This window comes from Martes martes (genome assembly GCF_963455335.1).
Source record: "Martes martes genome assembly, chromosome: 10".
NCBI lineage: Eukaryota > Metazoa > Chordata > Mammalia > Carnivora > Mustelidae > Martes > Martes martes.
Genome location: NC_137898.1, coordinates 73,851,864 through 73,870,797, shown reverse-complemented (window position 1 = coordinate 73,870,797; position 18,934 = coordinate 73,851,864). Strand labels below are relative to the sequence as shown.

The 18,934-nt window shown below is 40.1% G+C and overlaps 1 protein-coding gene and 1 long non-coding RNA gene across 2 annotated transcripts in view; both read left to right on the top strand.

Annotated features, from left to right (window-relative positions):
- Nucleotides 1-14,780, top strand: part of LOC308350637 — a 53,454-nt gene extending 38,674 nt beyond the window's left edge. The window contains exon 3 of the long non-coding RNA XR_013967555.1: nucleotides 11,970-14,780. This is a non-coding gene — a long non-coding RNA (uncharacterized lncRNA). The remainder of the gene's footprint in view (nucleotides 1-11,969) is intronic.
- Nucleotides 14,781-16,306: 1,526 nt separating this feature from the next.
- NOX4 (NADPH oxidase 4) overlaps nucleotides 16,307-18,934 on the top strand; it is a 161,155-nt gene continuing 158,527 nt past the window's right edge. The window contains exons 1-3 of the mRNA XM_080816132.1: nucleotides 16,307-16,473; nucleotides 17,624-17,766; nucleotides 18,419-18,514. Coding sequence (XP_080672258.1) covers nucleotides 17,710-17,766; nucleotides 18,419-18,514 — 153 coding nt within the window. The 5' untranslated portion in view covers nucleotides 16,307-16,473; nucleotides 17,624-17,709. The remainder of the gene's footprint in view (nucleotides 16,474-17,623; nucleotides 17,767-18,418; nucleotides 18,515-18,934) is intronic.

Genomic DNA, 18,934 nt, shown 5'->3' with positions numbered 1-18,934 from the left:
AAGGGCAGAAGGAAAGGTGATAGGTGGTATGCTACCTTGACATGTTTGAACTGTGCCTTGTTAAAGAGGAATTAATCATAGTCTCTATCACTTCAATGTTCAGAGGTGAGACAGGAGAATTTAGGTGGTAATTAAAGTCAGGAAATTTTGACATGGTATTAGGAAGGTCTTTCTAACATCTGGAACTGTCCAAAAACCAAGTGTCTTTAAAATGCAGCAAATTTTCTGGAATTGGAGCTGCTCAAAGACTGTATGACCACTACTTGAAGGAATAAATTCATATAATTCTCTATTAGTTCAAAATGTCATAATTTATTCACAAGTACTCTGAAATATAATTTATCCTGGGACTTAAACTAGTCATTGGATTTATTCATTCATTTATTCAACAATTATGTAATGAATACCTACTATATAACAAATTATTATTGTAGGTACCAAGTCAGTAAAATATTCAAGAGAACCTTGGTTCCTATCCTTAACCTTGTAATCTAACAAATATCAGTCCAGATATAGCAGTGAGGATTTATATTCAATATTCCTCATTTGAGAACTTTTCTGAAATATCTTTGTGTTTTCAAAGTGGATAGTGCAGAGGTTTCCTCAAATGAAACAAACAATTTATGAAAAAATTGATTTAAACATGAGGTGCCTATGTGGTTCAGTCAGTTAGGCATCTGTCTTCAGCTCAGATAGTGATCCCGGGATCTTGGGATCAAGTCTCACATCAGGTTCCCTGCTCAGAAGAGATCCTGCTTCTCCCTTTTCCTCTGCCTCTCCCCTCCTCTCGTGCTCTCTTTCTCTCAAATAAATAAATAAAATTTTTTTAAAAATTAAAAATATAAATATTTCTTTGGTGCTTTTCCTTTTTTTTTTTTAATTGAAACTTTTGCTTGCACCTGTCTTTTATCTTGCTTACTAGTACTTACCATGTAAGACTTGGCTCAGGCGTCACCTCCTTCAGAAAGTATTCCGTGAACAACTGCCAGTACTCCTAGCAGATAGTTTACTGTCCCCTCCACCTCAGTCAGGGCTGACCCTAGACAAATGGTCATGTTGGGCATAATGATTTGGCATCACTTCAAAATAAGTTCTATAAGTTTTAACTTTTATTTAAAGACAGGAGAGACCAAGGCAAGGGTAGAGACAGAAGACTTCTCACAACCAGAAACATTCTTGTCGCCTTCACTGCCACCAATCCTTACTTTGGCCACATACTGGGCATTTACAGTACTCAGAATTGCTTCACTTAAAAAAGCTCTAATTTTGTAATCCCCCGACCACAACCTCCTTTGTTTGGAGATAAGCTTCCAAATTATTTACATTAAACTTCTTCTGCTACTCAGAATTCTATGGCATCATTAATTGTCCCATCTCTTTTCTCTTTACCCATCAGCCTCCTCTTCACTTCTTGTCCATCTACCATATGTTCTGTAGTCTGTGGCTGCAAGCATTTCGAAACCGTTTCCTCGCCCCTTTGTCCAGCCAAGTATCCACAGTTGAGTACATACAGCCTTCTCTCTGGGGTTCTGGCTCTTTGCTCATTAAATTCACTTAAATACAATGGCACAATGAAGCAGAGAAGTTGTTCTATGATTCATGACTGCCTGTTTTAACCATCTCAACAGGAGCTGGCAGTATTCCTGTGTTTCTCTAGTTAGCTATCTTTCCTGCTTTCTAAAACTACTATTTTAAGCCTTCTCTATTCCCTTCAAATTTCTGATCTCTGGCTTCACTTCTAGCAATTTCAGCAGATAAAATGTCTATTTTGCAGGAAAAAAAATGGAAGCCATCAGAGGGAGATCACTTCAGCTTCTTGTTTCCAAATTTATAAATTTTCTGGTATCTTTATTACATTTTTTCTCCTTCCTTTCTGTTAAATGTTAAAGGATTTGTCCCTCCTCCAGCTAAAGTCTGCCTGTGTTATGGGCTTATTCTTTTCTACTTTTTTGGGAACATTTCTTACCAACTAGTCCTATCATCATCATCATCATCATCATCATCATCTTCTCTTTCTTCTCCTCCTCTCCACCTCCTCTATTTCCTTCTTCTCTCCCTCCTCCCTCTCCATCCTCTCCTCCTTCCCTCTCCCTTATCCCCCATTCTTCCTCCACCATCTACTTCTTCATTGTCCTTACATCAACATTTAAATACATTCTTCCGTCATTAAAAACAAACAAACAAACAAACAAACACAACAATCCTGGATTTTCTCCACTCTTTCAGCTACTGTCCATTTTTTTCCTCATCCACTTATATCCAAACAGCTAGAAAAGTACCGAAATCCATTTCTTATCTCCTATTAATGTCTTAGTCCACACACCTTTGGTCAATGAAAACGACTTCTGCTTAGTCCTCCAATGACTCCTGTGTCAATTACATTAGAGCTACTTTAAGTCCTCACATTATTTGACTTTTCAGCAGCTTTCCAGATAGTCGATCATGTTCCATTTCTTATTTATTTATTTATTTATTTATTTGACAGAGAGAACAAGTAGGCAGAGAGGGGCAGGCAGAGAGAGAGGGGGAAGCAGGCCCCCTGCTGAGCAGAGAGCCTGATGCAGGGCTCCATCCCAGGACCCTGGGATCATGACCTGAGCTGAAGGCAGAGGCTTAACCCACTGAGCCACCCAGGCGCCCCGATCATGTTCTATTTCTAAAAGTACCGTCTTATCTTGACTTCTTAACACTAAGTGTTCTTTCCACCTGCACCCACACCAATCTCTGCTGCTTCTCTGATCACTTATCAGTTTTCTTGATTTTTCTTCCTCTTGGATGTGAGCATTAGATGTTGAATATTCTCAGCACTCTGTCTGGGGCATTTTCCCATTTCTTTTCCCCCTCTTCTCTCTTTTTCTGCTTTCTTTTCTTTTTATACTTTCTACCTTGACAATTCAATCCACTTTCATCATTTAAAATACCATATGCATAATAGCTCCTTTCCTAATAATATATATATAAAATAATATACATTATATATCCCAAATATCTCTATGAAAACTTAGACCTGTGTATCCAAATGCTACTCAACATTTTCCTTGAGTGTTTGATGGGCAACACAACTCATTATTTCAAGTTGAAATCTTTATTCCCCCTTCTCCAATGGGGAAGTGATATGGCTTGGTGTATGTTACCCACATCTACTAGCTGCTGAAGTCTGAGAGTATGGAATGACCTTTGAAATCTCATACTTCCTCAACACTAGGATCCAAAGTAATCATAATTTTTGTAGATCCTAGCTTCTAATATTTCAAAAATCTATCCACTTACTTCCATTTTAACTGTAAGAACCCTGCCTGATAAAGTCCCTATCATCATTCATCTATCTGCTATATCAGCCTCTGATCTGGTTTCCGCACCCTACAGTCACTACCTACAGTATTTCTCAGGGAGAGAGTGATGTTTTAAAGGCAAAATCACATTGCATCCCTATTTAAAACTCTCCTATCTTTTCCCATATAACTTTGTACAGAGTCCAAAATGTTTGTGTTTAAGACTCCAAAAGAACTGGCTTTGCCTACCTATCCTGTCTCATTTTATACCACTTTCTCCCTCACTCTGTGTTCTCCAGGAACAATAGCTTGGTTTCAGCAACTTAAATGGTCCAAGAACTCTCTTCCACTACAGGGAATTTGCTCATGCTATTTCCCATTTCTGGACGTCCCCTCTGCTTCAGGTTTTGCCTTAAACATTTCTCTTTTTTTTTTAATTTAAATTTTTATTTTTTTAAAAGATTTTATTTATTCGTTTGACAGACAGAGATCTCAAGTAGGCAGAAAGGGAGAGAGAGAGGAGGAAGCAGGCTCCCCGCCGAGCAGAGAGCCTGATGTGGGGCTCGATCCCAGGACCCCAGGATCACGACCTGAGCCGAAGGCAGAGGCTTTAACCCACTGAGCCACCCAGGCACCCCTTGCCTTAAACATTTCTTAATCAGAGGAGATGCCCTAGCACTCTAAACTAGGTTAACTTTGTTTGTTTTATATCTTATATCATTGTCTACCATTCTTGGTGGCACGTCTCATAAATAGCAATTAATTATTTCGTGTTATTATTTTTCTCTATCTTTTAAGTTGACTGAAACTCCAGAGGGACAGAGATCATGCCTAGTTTGATCATTTATCTTCAACTTTGATCTAACATGGCGCCTAACACAAAGTGCATTGCTCAGCTAATATATGTTAGATGAGTTTTTAATGTTATGGCATGGATTGAGAAATTTATAGAATCATAAAACTCTACAACCAGAAAATACCTTAGTCTTCATCTAGCTCATTCTACTAATCTCATAAGTTGAGAATTTGAAGCTTAGAAAGGTTAGATTACTTGTCCATAGTAGAAGAAAAAAAAATTTAATGGCAGAGCCAGGATTCAGTGGCACTTAGGACTTCTAATCCAAATCCAAATTCATTGTTCTGTCCGGTATATCAAAATGCCTTCCTAACATAGCAATTTTCAATTTCATAGTCTGTCTTTCGCTTGTGAGGAAAACAATACCATATTCAGTATTGATGAGCTTGAAGGAGGAAATGAAATTTGATACTCAACAGGAAAATGAGTAGTAGTTTTTCCTTCCATTGTGTTGAATAGTGTGGTGCAGTTATATTACTCCTGTGCTCTCCACACATATTCTTTATTTATTCTGTTAGAGACCATGGTAATGAGTATTGCCACTTAGATAATTATCATAATTAGAACTGGATGCTTTTCTTATTTAAATTAAGTTCGTGTGGAAGAGGTTATCTGAGGACTTATTTCTGTGTGACCTCATAATATTTTGGAATACTGTAGTATGGAATTTGCCACTGAAAATTTGCCCGTGGGACTATAAAAATATGAAAAGGAAGTTTTAAATCTTCTACTAACAAGCACATCTCTACACTTACTAAGCACTTTATCTTCTGTTGTTCTAAATTTACTGCTAAAATAAATGATTGGAATTTTCTAGGACAAATAAATGGGGATCAAGGGCATGTTTCATTCAGATAGGACAGATACGATGAATAATAATTCAATCAAATCTTGATGAGAAGGCACTAGGCTAGACATTAGGGAAACAAGTACAATTAATAGGTAAAAGAAGCAGATTAATGTTCATTTAAAAGGCTATTTGAATCACATAGCCATTCTTACTTTGCTAGTGTCACTATTAAATTATTTGATTAATTAATGAAAGAAATATTCATTGATAACCATGTCAGACAATAGGATAAATGCTAGGAATATGAAGATTAAGATACAGTCCCTTACTTATCAATAATTTAAGATGTAGTGAAAACATTTAGAGTGTTAATATGCTTCTAAATATCAGAAATATTCTTCCATAATCAATCTATAATTTTTATAATCTAATTATAATACATAGGGTATAGACTAAGGTACCGTAAGATTAAAAACATCAAAGCATCAGTGAATTCATCAAGATGGTAAGTTTTTCTCTCTCTAATGTGGGAATTTGTTCAATATTAGCTAGCAGGGATTTTGCTTCAAGGAATCATTCAGGGACACAATTTCTCCTAGCCTGTTGCTTAACTATCCCATAGACTGTGGTCCTCATGGTAAAAAACAGTTCCTTGGCCCATCTTTGTTCTGGTTCTATAAAAGGGAAAGAGAGAAGAAGTGACATTTAAGCAATTTCCTGCACAATGGATATGACTAGAAGGTTAAACACATTACCTCTATTAACATCTAATTGTCCAGAATTTAGTCACCTCTGTCTTACCTTAAAGGTAGGTTGGGAAATGCAGTTTCTTGCTAGGAAGTTCTATGCTTGGATAATCTGTGGAGGTTCTATTACCAGTAGACTAGGGCAGAATGAATATTCTATGCAACAGTTAGCAGTCTCTGGCACAGTTTTCCCTTCTAGCCACCTAAGTATCCACGCATCCTCATTTTTCCTCATAAATACACTCACCTTCCGGAAGGGAGCTATCTAAAACCCTATCTAGTAATCCTATCCAATGCAGCTGAAAATCCAGGACCAGGGTAGAATAGTCGTCTCTATTAGATCTGAAAGTGGCTCTTCTAACCTGGTAACCCATCAACTAAATACAGGTTGTAAGTCTTTCCCAATTCCAATACAGAGTGGTAGAGTGGGAAAAGGGCATTACACCAGTTGTGGTATCCTGAAAAGGACAAATTGCCTATGGAAGGTTTCAGTCAAGGATAAATAAATGGAATATTATTCAGCCATGAAAAGAAACAAAATTCTGGGGACACTGGGGTGGCTCATTCAGTTAAGCATCTGCCATCAGCTAAGGTTGTGATCCTAGGGTCCTGGGATGGAGCCCCACATCAGGTTCCCTGCTGAGCAGGGAGTCTGCTTCTCTCCTTCCTCTGACCCCTCTCCCCTGCTCACGCACCTGCACTCTCTTTCTCTCTCTCTCTCAAAAAAAAAAAAAATTGAAGAAATAAAGAAAGGAAACAAAATTCTGACATTATACACAATAACATGGATGAACATTGAAGACATAGTGCTGAGTGAAATAAGTCAGACGTGCAAAAAGGATTAATATCATATGATTCCACTTACATGAAATAACTAGAATAGTCAAATTCATAAAGAAAGAAAGCAGGATGGTGGAAGGGGGTTGTTTAATCAGTAGAAAATTTCGGTTTGGGAAGGTGAGGAAGTTCTGGAGGTGGATGGTTGGTGATGTTTGCACACTAATGTGAATGGACTGATCGCCACTGAACTGCGTACTTAAAAATTGTTAAAATGGTAAATTTTATATTATATATATTTTACCACAAAAAAATTTTGTGAAAGAAAGAAAGAGAAAACACCCTTTGAGAAATGTAAAGAATGGAAAGCTCGCAGTGGTTTTCAGGCCATGGTGAATGTTAAATTCTTCCCGGCAGGAACTGTGAAAGCTTCTTCCCGGTGCAGTAAGTTTCTTCTTGGTCCCCTCTGCTCTGAAGTATCTCCCTTATTTATTGTTCGCTGGGCTTTTGTTATGTGTGTTTGGGAGGTTTTCCCCTGTCTACTATCCATATCAGAGGGAGCAAAAAAGAGCATGTTCTACTCTGGGCAGCTTCAGGGGACCGAGTGTTGTGTTAGAGATTTAACAATTATAACCTCTGGTATGCTAGACTTGCGATTTCTTTGGTAACAAATTCCCTCAAAACCTTAGTGGGGTTCTTGTCCATTTGCTTCTAGTCAGTTCCATGTGGCATAGTCTTGTTTGAAGACCTCTTTTGGACAAATTTCCGTGAAACCTGTACTCACTCATCTTTAATTTATTCTTTTCTCTACACAGCTCATCTCGCTCCCCCTTAACTTAATACCAGCTACCTTAATGCCATCTGAACTGAAGTCTTGGGAAGTTGTCTAGGGAGCTGGTAATCGTAAACTGATCTTTGCTCCTGGGCTGACGCTGACGAACGTTATATCATGTTCTTTAGGGACCAAAAGCACTTGACTTTTCCAATCCTCCAGGGCCTCAAGTTAATGCCTCAAGTTAATGGCATTTTAATCCACTAAATTGCATTCACAGACAGGCTCTACTATTGCTACATTCTCTTCATCTCTATATGCAAATGGGTCATTTTTATCTAACTTTATCTCATGTCTCTTATAGCACTTTGCTAAAAATTTCAAGTAGCAGCCAACATACATCAAAAATATGGCATTGTTTTCTATCTGATTCCCTAAAGCTACAGGCTTGGTAGCAATGTGGTCTGTTTCTAAGTTAGCATATATTTCCAAGCAGCATAACTAGGGGCACCTCTCTTTATCCCGAGCATGGTCATCTCTACTATTTCTTCATTACCATTCATTGTCTTTAACTTCATGTTCCAAGCATATTTCCAGCCTGTGTAAAAGGGTAAAAAAGAAAGTGGAGTGCAAGCAATTTCCTTTGTGATAGGGATGTACACATCCCTTCTGCTCACATGGCATTTATAGAAACGTAGTTAATGCCTACTCCTGACTGCAAGAGAGGACAGGGTATACAATAGTTGGGCAGCTGTGATTCAGCTGAAACTCAGAGTGATTTATTACTAACATGAAAAGGGGGTAATAGTGGAAGATTCACGGACTCTACCACTCCAGTGAAATCCCACTGATATGGAAGCAATTGTGTAGCCAATAATTACATCACAGTAGAAAGGCTGAGCGTATGCAAATTTGAACTAAGGAATTTGGAAGATTGGAGGGGGCACGGTGATTATTTCTTTGGTAGGAATCACATTCAAAAGGAGCTCCAAGTAAAGAATTGATGGAACTTGAAGAAAAGGGAAAGACTAAGTAAGAAAGCAAAACTTTCCCCTTCACCAAAAGTTTCAATTGTGGAATATGAAACTGAAGCTCGAAGTTGAAAGATCATTCTGTTTTGTTTTTGTTTTTGTTTTTGTTTTTTTTCAAAACATTTGATCCCGTAAAATACTTTTTCAAGATCAGCTAGGCTATAGATAATCACATATGTACATACACACATTTAAGTTGCTGTGTTGGTATAAGTGAGTCAGTATGTGAGAATGACAAGAAAAACAATACTTTTGTGAGTATCAAATTTTGGGAGACTAGGAAAAAAAAGGTTTGCCTGATGGTTAAATTCCATGAAAAAATGTTGAGGAGGTGGTAGACAAGGAGAAGTCAATTTTTTTCCTTTTCTTTTATGTTCCTGGACTTACTTTTCACCAATTCTGACCTTAAACCTTGGCTACACTCCGGGAAATTAGAATAAGATTGGTGAGTGCTGGAGTTTTCATTTTGAAAATAACCTTAACTGTTAGTGCAGTCTAGGCTTTCATTCATTCAATATTTTTGAGCAATTACTATGTGTGAGGCTTTAGGTAATGAAGAAAACTTTTCTGTTCAAAGTGCTCACAGTCTAGTTCAAGGAACAACCGAGAAAATGGATCAACATATGCAGCTTGCAAACTGCTCAGGGAAAGGTCTACACATGGTGGACACAGACTCACATAGTAGAGGTTTGTGTTCCAGCTGGGAAGAATTCATTTGGCATTTGGGCCCTAAGGGGGAGGAACACTTGTCGTGAGTTTGGAGACTGAGACTGGAGATCCTACCATGAGGTAGGGTGTGCAAGAATCCTGAAAGCAAGAATAACATGGACACATGGATGAAGACAGAAAACAGGATATATTTGGGGAGGAGAAATAACTGAAGAAATACAGAATACCATGTCAGTCTAGAAAAGGAAACAATCTGTGTGTAAATATTATTATAAGAGAAATTAGGAAACCCATTCTCCTCCTGGCATTCCTTTCTTTAACTCAAAATAATTACTGAGCACTTACTCATGTTCTAAGTCCTATACTTGGCTCTGGGAAATAAGAATGAGCAAAAACAGACATGTGCTTACTTTTGGGTAGTTCACATTTAATGACAGACTATGAATCAAGTAAGTTCATGAATGAATATATAAATATAGGCTTTCTGGTTGTGCAAAGGCTCAGTGGTATTGAGGGGTGCTGGTGAACTCGAGGGGCTGAAAGAAGGGTTTCAGCTTCCTCTTGATAAGTGGAAGTGATGATGCTCTCCAAAGCCCCTTCCCAGTCTGATATTTTTGTGACTCTGACATGCATATCATTTAACATAGATTCGAATAGTTATGACTTAAGAGTTTTACGGTACATTCAGAAAGTGACGTGAAACTAGGAAAGAAGTCCAATCTTATTTCCTCAATATTTCAAAGCTGTTTGAGGATGTAACCAGAAATATGGAAGCAGGTGTTAAGGATATCTTTTGGCCCCCTGGGACACTTCTATTTAAAACTTTAAGAACAATAAAATAACACAAACATCCAGGAATTATTCCGTTAATGACTGTATTTAGGAAATGCTGTACAAGAAAATAGGACAAATAATGTCATAAGCAATAGACTAGGCACTCTTTTGAGAAAGTGTACTGTCTTGGGAGTACAAAAGCCCACCGGTAAATCCCTATACACTCAGATGACTGGGGCGTTGGCAACTGTGGCTTCATTTGAAGTCTGAAGTATTAGCGCAGATCTCTTGGAAGGCCTAGTTCAGACGTGCCAACATAGGAAGGAACAGGGGTACTGGCTTGCTGTGAACCTACTACTTTCTGCCTTGATGATTGTGCTATTGTGATTTATGATAAGTAGTATATATTTGGTCTTTGTTCTCATTTCTGGCACAGAACCTCTAGAACCCTTGGAATTTTCTAAGAGATGGATGAGAGAGATAAAGGTGTCTTTTTTTAAATTAACAAGGTGACTTTTGGAAAGTACCCAAGGGTGAGGGCTGGTTGCATGAGGAACCATGTGATTGGAACATTGGAACTCTCCTCTCAGCTCCCTCCTACCCTGGTAGGAGGAGTAAGGGGAGAGGGGCTAGAGGTTGAATGGATCACCAGTAGCCAATCATGGTGATTGGGTCAATCAATCATGCATATGTAATGAGGCATATAAAAACTCAAAAGGACAGAGTTTAGAATTGTCTGGATTGGTGAGCATGTGGGGATGCGAGGAAAGTGTCGTGTCTGGAGAGGGCATGGGAGCTCTGGACCTTTTCCCCACATCTTGCCCTATGCATCCCTTCTATCTGTCTTTCCTGAGTTATATCATTTTATAATAATTATTTATGTACTAGATCACCACTAGATCTAGTACATAAAATGTTTCTCTGAGTTCTGTGAGCGGCTTTAGCTAATTAATTGAACCTGAGGAGGAGGTGGTGGGAACCTCTGGTCTATAGCTAGTTGGTCCAAAATACAGGTAACAACCTGGAGTGAGACACCCCAGGGGACAGAGTGGGACAGTCTTAACAGGACTGAGTCCTTAACCCGTGGAATCTGACACTCTCTGAATATTGTCAGAATTGAGTTGAATTGCAGGACATGCCGCTGGTATTCAGAGAATTGTTTGTTAGTGTGGGGAAACTCCCCGCCTTCCCACTCTCCACACACATTGGAATTGGGTCCAGAAACCTGAAAGGGTGACCTTGAGCACGTTAGTTACTGTTTCTGTGCCTCAGTTCCCTCAGGTATAAAATGAGGGTGAAGACAAGAATGTCTCCACCCATTTTATAGATGAGATTTGAGGCTCAAATAATAAAAAATAATGAGGAGAGAGAGGAGGGGTGGGGGAGAGAAAGACTATAATGAGTTTCTGTGGAAGCTGAAGGTATTAAAAATTTCTTACAATTATTATTTCTTTTTGGTAGAAAAGAATTTTCTTTAATGAAATGGCAGTGTATGGTATTTTTGTGTATTTTTCATTTTAGAAGTCCCTCTATGTAGCAAAATTTAGATAGTCTGTGTTGGTTTTATTTATTTTTTTCTGTTTGAAATTTTGTTGGTCTGTGAAATCCAGAAGTTTGGAAAAGCATTGTATGTAGGGCAATTCCAAACAAAAATTTAATATCATTCAGTTTTATTCAATGAAACCATGTCCCTGAGACCCGTGGCAAGGAAGAGCCGTGGCAAGGAAGAGCCCCTCAGGAAACCAGTGAGAAATTCACAAGTCTGGGGACAAGTTCCAGACAGTTGACTCATTTTCATTCCTACACAAAAACAAGTGTAGACCATCATCTGATTCAGTTATTTTGGAATGTCCACTCTGCACTCACACAGCTAGGTCAGTTCTTTGAGAAATACTGAAGAAGCTGGAGAGGTTCTTATGCCCTCAAAGATTTTTTTTTTTTTTTTTTTTTTTGAAAATAAAGCTGACAATGTGGTTTGCTTTCTCTTTAATGTCAGTTACTTACACCTCTAGGATTCTCTGTCTACTCAGCCAGTAACACCCCATCCTAGGATGGTTTTCCTACTTTCCTCTTTTCTGTTAGTAAGAAAAACACACAGGCTCTTTTCATCTTGAGTTTAATGCTTATCATTTCTGATAATCAGATAAGGGAAAAGAAAAATAGTAAATCCAATCAAGTCACAGAGGTACTTGGTATCTGACTTTTTGATACCTTGTTAACCAGGAGTTTCAACCTTCATTTCTTCTTTCCTTTCCTTTTCTCCTTTTTTTTCTTTCTGTCAGAGAGAGAGATGGCACAAGCTGGGGGAGTGGCAGCAGAGGCAGAGAGAGAAGCAAGTTCCCTGCTGAGCAAGGAACCTGATGCAAGACTCGATTCCAGGACCCCGGGATCATGACCTGAGCTGGGGGCAGATGCTTAACCGCAGCCCCTCAAGCATCCCTCAACTTTTATTTCTTAAGATGAATTTCCTCAAAAACCCTACTCCAAGTCTGGCATAGTCAACCAGAGAAATAAAATTATTACCAAATAAGTTAATTTTGGTAGGGTAGCAGGGTGAAAACTGACCGCACAAATATATCGGGTTCTAATCCTGGGAACCTGTAAATGTTACTTTATTTAGAAGGGGGGGAAAAAAAGAGTTTTACAGATGTGATTTCAATTAAGGACCTTGGCATGGGGACCTGTGGGGGTGGGGCAGACCCTAAATACCATCACAGGTGTCACTTAGAAGAGAGAGGCAGGGAGTGAGTGGACATATGCACAGACAGCAGAGGAGAAGTGACCATGGAGGTAGAGAGTGGAAGGAGGCAGCCACAAGGCAGGGTGTGGCAGGAGCCACCAGGATGGGGAAGAGGCAAGGAACACATCCTGAGATTCTCAGGAGGGGATTTGGCCCTGTTGACATCTTGATTTTGAACTAACGGTCTGATTTCAGACTTCTGGCTCCCAGAACTGCGGGAAAAGAAATTTCTATTGTTTTAAGCCACCAAAATTGCGATAACTTGTTACTGCAGCCCCAAGAAATTAATTTAGGTGCCCCCTTGTCTCACTGCTTATCTTATGATCTGTGGTGCAGGTGATGCTAAGATTTTAAAGGGCCCTTCACCTCTCTATCCTTACTAGCAGTTCATTACCAAGGTGAGCAGAAACTTTTCTTACATTATCAGAAAGTTACCCTTGAGAAACCAGAGTTTGAGGCAACACAGAAACAAGGGTAATATACTTCACTATGCAAGTTTCTGGTTTTTTTTTTTTTTTAGATTTTATTTATTTATTTGAGAGAAAAAGAGATGACAGAGAGAGAGAGAGAGAGATAGCATGAGTGGGGAGAGGAAGAAGCAGGCTCCCCCCTGAGCAGGGAGCCCAACACCGGCTCCATCCCAGGACCCGGGGATCATGACCTGAGCCCAAGGTAGATGCTTAACCAACTGAGCCACCCAGGTGCTCCATTCCTGATATGTTTTCATCTTTGTCCTAAGCCCTGGAATAAAAACTGACTAAGACAGGATCCTCGTCTTTGAGGAGGTTGATGAGGGGAGTTAGACACACACACATACAATGACATTAATATGTGGAAAATGCTGTAATGATCACTTGCACAGAGTATTATGAACACATTGAAGAGTGCACGGACTACAGGATGCGTGCGTATGAGCATGCAGGAGAGGGGAGCTAGAAAAAGCTTAATGGCAAAGGCATGCCTCTGAACCAAAGCAAGCCAAAGGGGTAAACTTTGATTAATTTTCTTCTCCAAGGATTTCATATTCTGAAGGATGCTGTCTACCTCAGGCAGTTTTATTAAGTAATAGATAACAGATCAAAAACATCTCTAACTGCCAAACAGGTTATAATCAGCATAGGGTGGCCAGTACTATTTTCCTATTTTTTAAACCAAGAACAAAAGTATTTGTTGTCATTTGATTTTTTTTTTTCCCTGTGAAGAATGTAATTTGTTTCTTTCATTATGATTTTTGGGATACCAATCTAGCAACAGGGCTCTCCTCATTCTTTTCAAGGACAGGCTTTGCTGTCTTGGTAAAGACAGTAACTCCTTGCACTAACACATCTGGCTTAGAGAAAATGATATTGAAAAGAACCTCATTAATGAGAGTTCCTGTATAACAGAGAAATAGCTATGCCCCCTGAGGATAGCTTGCAGTATTGTTTCCTCGTAAGGCAACATACACAGTCAGGTCCTGGCCCGCTTTTACAGAACTCCTGCAAGATAATAGGGATCAATGTAATAATCAACATTTGTATAGCATTCTATCATTCTACAAAAGGATTTCACAAAAGTATCTGATTATGGGTTGTTAGCATTGAAAGCAAATCCCGTTTCGCCATCTGAAGCAGGTTCCTCTCCTTTTTGATTTTTTAAGTCTTTATTGTAATGTTCTTATTCTTCTAGTTAACGTTTTCCAGCTTTATTGAGATATAATGACATATAACACTGTGTAAGCTTACAGTGTTGATTATGCTCATTTATTGTTGAGTATGTTGATTTGATATTTATCTATTGTGACACGATTATCATTACACTTAGCTAACTGCTCCATCACCTCCCAAAGTGATCTTTTCTTTTTTTGTGGTGAGAACATTTAAGATCTACTCTCTTCAGCACTTACAAGTTTATATTACAATATCATTAATTATAATCATTATGCTGTATATTCCATCTCCAGAACTTATTCATCATATAAGTGGAAGTTCTTAGCCTTTAACCAACATCTGCCCATTTCATCCACCCTCTCTGGTGAGTTTAATCTCTTTCAGTTTCAGTTTCTCTCTCTCTGAAGTAAGGGCACTGACTTTCACTGGGAGAGCTAGCAAGTGAATTAGTGAGATTTTAAGTATGAAGTACCAAGGACAGTGGCTGACAAGTAGTAGATATATTAGATATACCAAAGTAAGAGCTAGATCCATTCTTTTTGTCTTTTTATTTTCCCTAGAAGTAGCTGAAATTAAAAAAAAAATATTTGACTATCAACAAGGTGAAAAGACAATCCATGGAGTAGGAACAAATATTTGCAAACCATCCATCTGGAAAGGGGTTAATATCAAAAATATATAAAGAACTCATACAACTCAATAGCAAAAAATAAAAACAAATCCAAAACAAACAAAAAACCTAGGTGATTAAAAAATGGGCAAAGGGCCTGAATAGATCCTTCTCCAAAGAAGATACATAAAAGATCAATAGGTATATGAAAAGATGTTCAACATCACTTGTCATTAGGGAAATGCGAATTAAAATCACAACAAAATATCATCTCATACCTATTTGAATGGCCATCAACAAAAGACAAGAAAAGGCATGAATTTGGAGAAAAGGGAATCTTTGTGCACTGTTAGTGGGATTGTAAATTGGTATAGCAAGAATGGAAGAAGTATAGAGGATCCTCAAAAAAATTAAAGATAGGACAACTATATGATCCAACAATGTCACTTTTGGAAATACACCCAAAGAAAATGAAAACACGGGGTGCCTGGGTGGCTCAGTGGGTTAAAGCCTCTGCCTTCGGCTTAGGTCATGATCCTAGGGTCCTGGGATTGAGCCCCACATTGGGCTCTCTGCTCAGCGGGGAGCCTGCTTCCTCCTCTTTCTCTGCCTGCTTCTCTGCCTACTTGTGATCTCTATCAAATAAATAAATAAAATCTTTAAAAAAAAATGAAAACACTAACTGGAAAAGATATCTGTGCCTCCATGTTCATAGCAACATGATTTACACTAGCCAAGAAATGGAAACAACATATCTGTGCATTGATAGAATATTAGTCGGCCATAAAAATCAAAGAAATACTCCTATTTGTGGCAATGAGGATGGAACTTGAGGACATTATGCTACATGAAGTCAGACAGAGAAAAACAAATACTGTATGATCTCACTTATGGGTGGAATACAAAACTCCCACAAAAACAAAAACAAAGAAAACAACTCATAGAAGAAGAGCTCAAACTTGTGGTTACCAGAGATAGAGGATGGGAGGAGGGGTGTTTTGGAGGGAGGTGGTTAAAGGTACAAACTTCCAGTGATAAGATAAATACTAGAGATATAGTACAACTTGATGACCATAGCTAATACTGCTGTGTGGTATATAGGAGTTAAGAAAGAAAATCCTAAGAGTTCTCATCCCCAGAATTTTTTTTTCCTTTTTATTGTATCTATATGAGAAGATGGATGTTGGCTGATCCTATTGTGGTAATCATTTCACAGTACATGTGAATCAAACCGTGATGCTGTATGCTATAACTGTGATGTGTGTCAATAATTTCTTAATAAAACTGGAAAAAAAAAGAACTAGGTCAATTAAGTCAAGAAAAAATGTCTTTTGTTTTACTATTTTTTCGTGTTTCATTCCTCTCAACTTGTGGCAAGAACCAAACCATTTTGCTGGACTCCTTTTACCTCCAATCTTTTGAACTTATGGCTCTCAGATGGTTACTCAAGGGTGTAATTTGAGGAGTACCAGGGTGTCCCAGAATTTGACCTTCCCCAGGGGTGACTCTCCCTGGGTTCTCTGTGTGGTCTTTTTTGGGTCCTCTAGTCATCACATTGGAAATACAAAGAAAAGGTGTTATTTATAAAAATATACTTCCTAACTCCAGAAATATTTAAAGCAGTTTTCAGGATTTGATCATGCATGAAACAGGAAAGTCTTCTATCACAGAGAAATGACAACTACCAGAAAGTGAACTGCATGAAATGTAAACCACACTTGATATGGATTAATTCAAGTTTTGAACGGAGGGTTGCTGTCATTCATTGGTCCATCAAATTAATTGTGGTAAGTACCTTGCTCTAGTAAGAGAAGATTTTACGATATTATAGTTTTAATTACACATTATAGCATGTGTTGTAAAATGGATTTTGTTAAAAAAAAAAAAAAAGCTTGAAAGCCATGAAATTAGGCTCCTAGTGGTTTACCTTTCCTGCCACTTGTTAGTTGTTAAAGTTTGGAAAATTCCTGATTTCATAAACTTTTGTTGAACACTTACTTTGCATCGGACATTCTTCTATATAAATGACTCCCCCCCTTTCCTGATAGTGATAATTTGGGGTGTAGGATAGGTAGCCTATGTCCATCCCATACTCTTCTCACCTTTCGCCAGGCCTTGGTACAAGTTCCAGAGGATTCCTATTACTAAACAAATTCTGATACTGGGTAATAAAACGCACATTTCCAAACAGAGTGAATCTGAGCTTCCCTAAAGCCCCCTGAGAATTACGTCAGCTTTAACCATGAAACCGCTGGGCTCTTTTTATTCAGAGTTTTCTTCAAAGCTCTGCCTGAATGTGGGGTGGAGTGGGGGTGAGGGACTGAGAAGGGGGAGGCAGAGGGAAGCTTTAGGTAAGGGGTTGTGAGGAGGCGCTCCTTGGGGGTGGGATGAGTCGCAGAGGGTGGGCGGGAGAAGGCGGACGCTTGTGCACAGAAGGGTATTTCCGGCTCGAATTTCCATACGGAGGCTCTTTGAGTTGAACTTTTTTGGGGAAAACGACCCGTGCCAGAGAACTAGGTGTGCGCGAGTGTACGAGGGTGCGGCGGGCTTCCCCACCTAGGGTATGGGTAGCATTCTCCACATCTTTGTGGGTCTCGGCGAGCCGCGCCGGCCGGGCTGAGGCTGCGCGGGGGTCGCCTCCGGTCCCCAGCCGGACACCCTGAACCGCAGCAGCCACAACAACGGGCTCGCCCGCAGACAAAGGGGCGGGCGCGGCGGGGCTGGCTCGCGCCCCCGGGCGGCGGGGACCGGGAGCGCGCGCTCCGAACGCCGGGCCGGGGTCGCCGACGGCGCAGCGCAGACCCCGCGCGGGCCGCAGCCACGGCGCCCGGAAGACCCGGCTCCGGGACGCAGACCCCGCCCGGGCTGGCTCGGCGCCGGGCTCCGGGCTTCCACTCAGTCTTTGACCCTCGGTCCCCGCCCGCTCCCCCCTCGCAGGCCGCACCACTGTAACCGCTGCCCCGGCCGCCGCCGCTCCTTCTCGGGCCGGCCGGCGGAGAGCGCAGCGCGGCGGGGCCGGCGGCATGGCTGTGTCTTGGAGGAACTGGCTGGCCAACGAAGGGGTTAAACACCTCTGCCTGGTAGGATGGCGGGCAAGGCTCTCCCTGCGTTTTGTCTCTCCTGCGGCAACTTTGATCCATTCTCTGAGCGTGCGCGGGTGGGAAGCTGGAAGAAGTTTTGCCTCTAATTCAAACGTTCTCAACTAACAAAACTTTCCGCTGTTAATACCTGGAGATAATAACACCACCTACCCTCCCACCCCCCCAATCCCATCCCGGCTCCAAATGCATGGGAACTTTCCTGCACACTGATGGGAGCCGGATGTGGAGGAAGGGAGAAGAGATCACTTTTAGTGAACACAACTTTTTCTTAACCCTTTAAACATCCCTCCCCAGATTGCTTCTGTTTGGTGTTGCATTTTTAACAACATGCAATTCTCCGGACGTGGTGATGTCACTGAATTTCTTAGGCTCATTTTGTACTGCAGGGGATGTCTGCCGATCATTTAGGAGACCTCTTTGCAATCCAAATGCTTAATCTCAGGTGCAGGGACTGAGTTAAGATTTGTTTTGCTCTGAGAGGTTGTCAGCTTGCTGGTTAATTGAAAATGCTTTCTGCAATTACTAATCCAGCTTCGTCTGAAAATATTGTGTCCAACGAATGTACTTAAGGTTTCCATTCATCAAGTAATGTTTATTTTTAATTTTTGTTTTCTCTTTCTGTGTGATTTAGTTTATCTGGCTCTCCCTGAATGTCTTGCTTTTCTGGAAAACCTTCCTGCTGTATAACCAAGGGCCAGAGTATTACTACCTCCACCAGATGTTAGGGGTAAGTGGGACTTGGGTAACCTGGTAGAATGGGTTTAAGGTAGGCGGACACTGCTACCAGGCTTGGTCAGTTCTTCCATTTATTAAAGAAACCCTGATTGTTCTCTTCAGAAAGGCTTGACCTTCTCTGAAGTGGTCCCGTTTTCTTGATGCATCATTTACACTCATGTAGGTTAAAATGACTGACTCTTTTAAGAACCAAAGATTCTATGTGCTAAAATGAAAGGAATGAACCTGCCAGAACAGGCTAGTAGTGCCTGAGAGAAGTTGCAGCCTCTTGTCAGCTGCCAAATGCCTTGAAGGATCTGCTTCTCCAGCAGGACCCACCAATGATAGGCTTTTAGTTTTCACTAATCAAGACTTCAGCCTGCGCATAAGCTTATCCAGAGGATTTCTGCACTGTTTCCTCTTACTGCCAGTT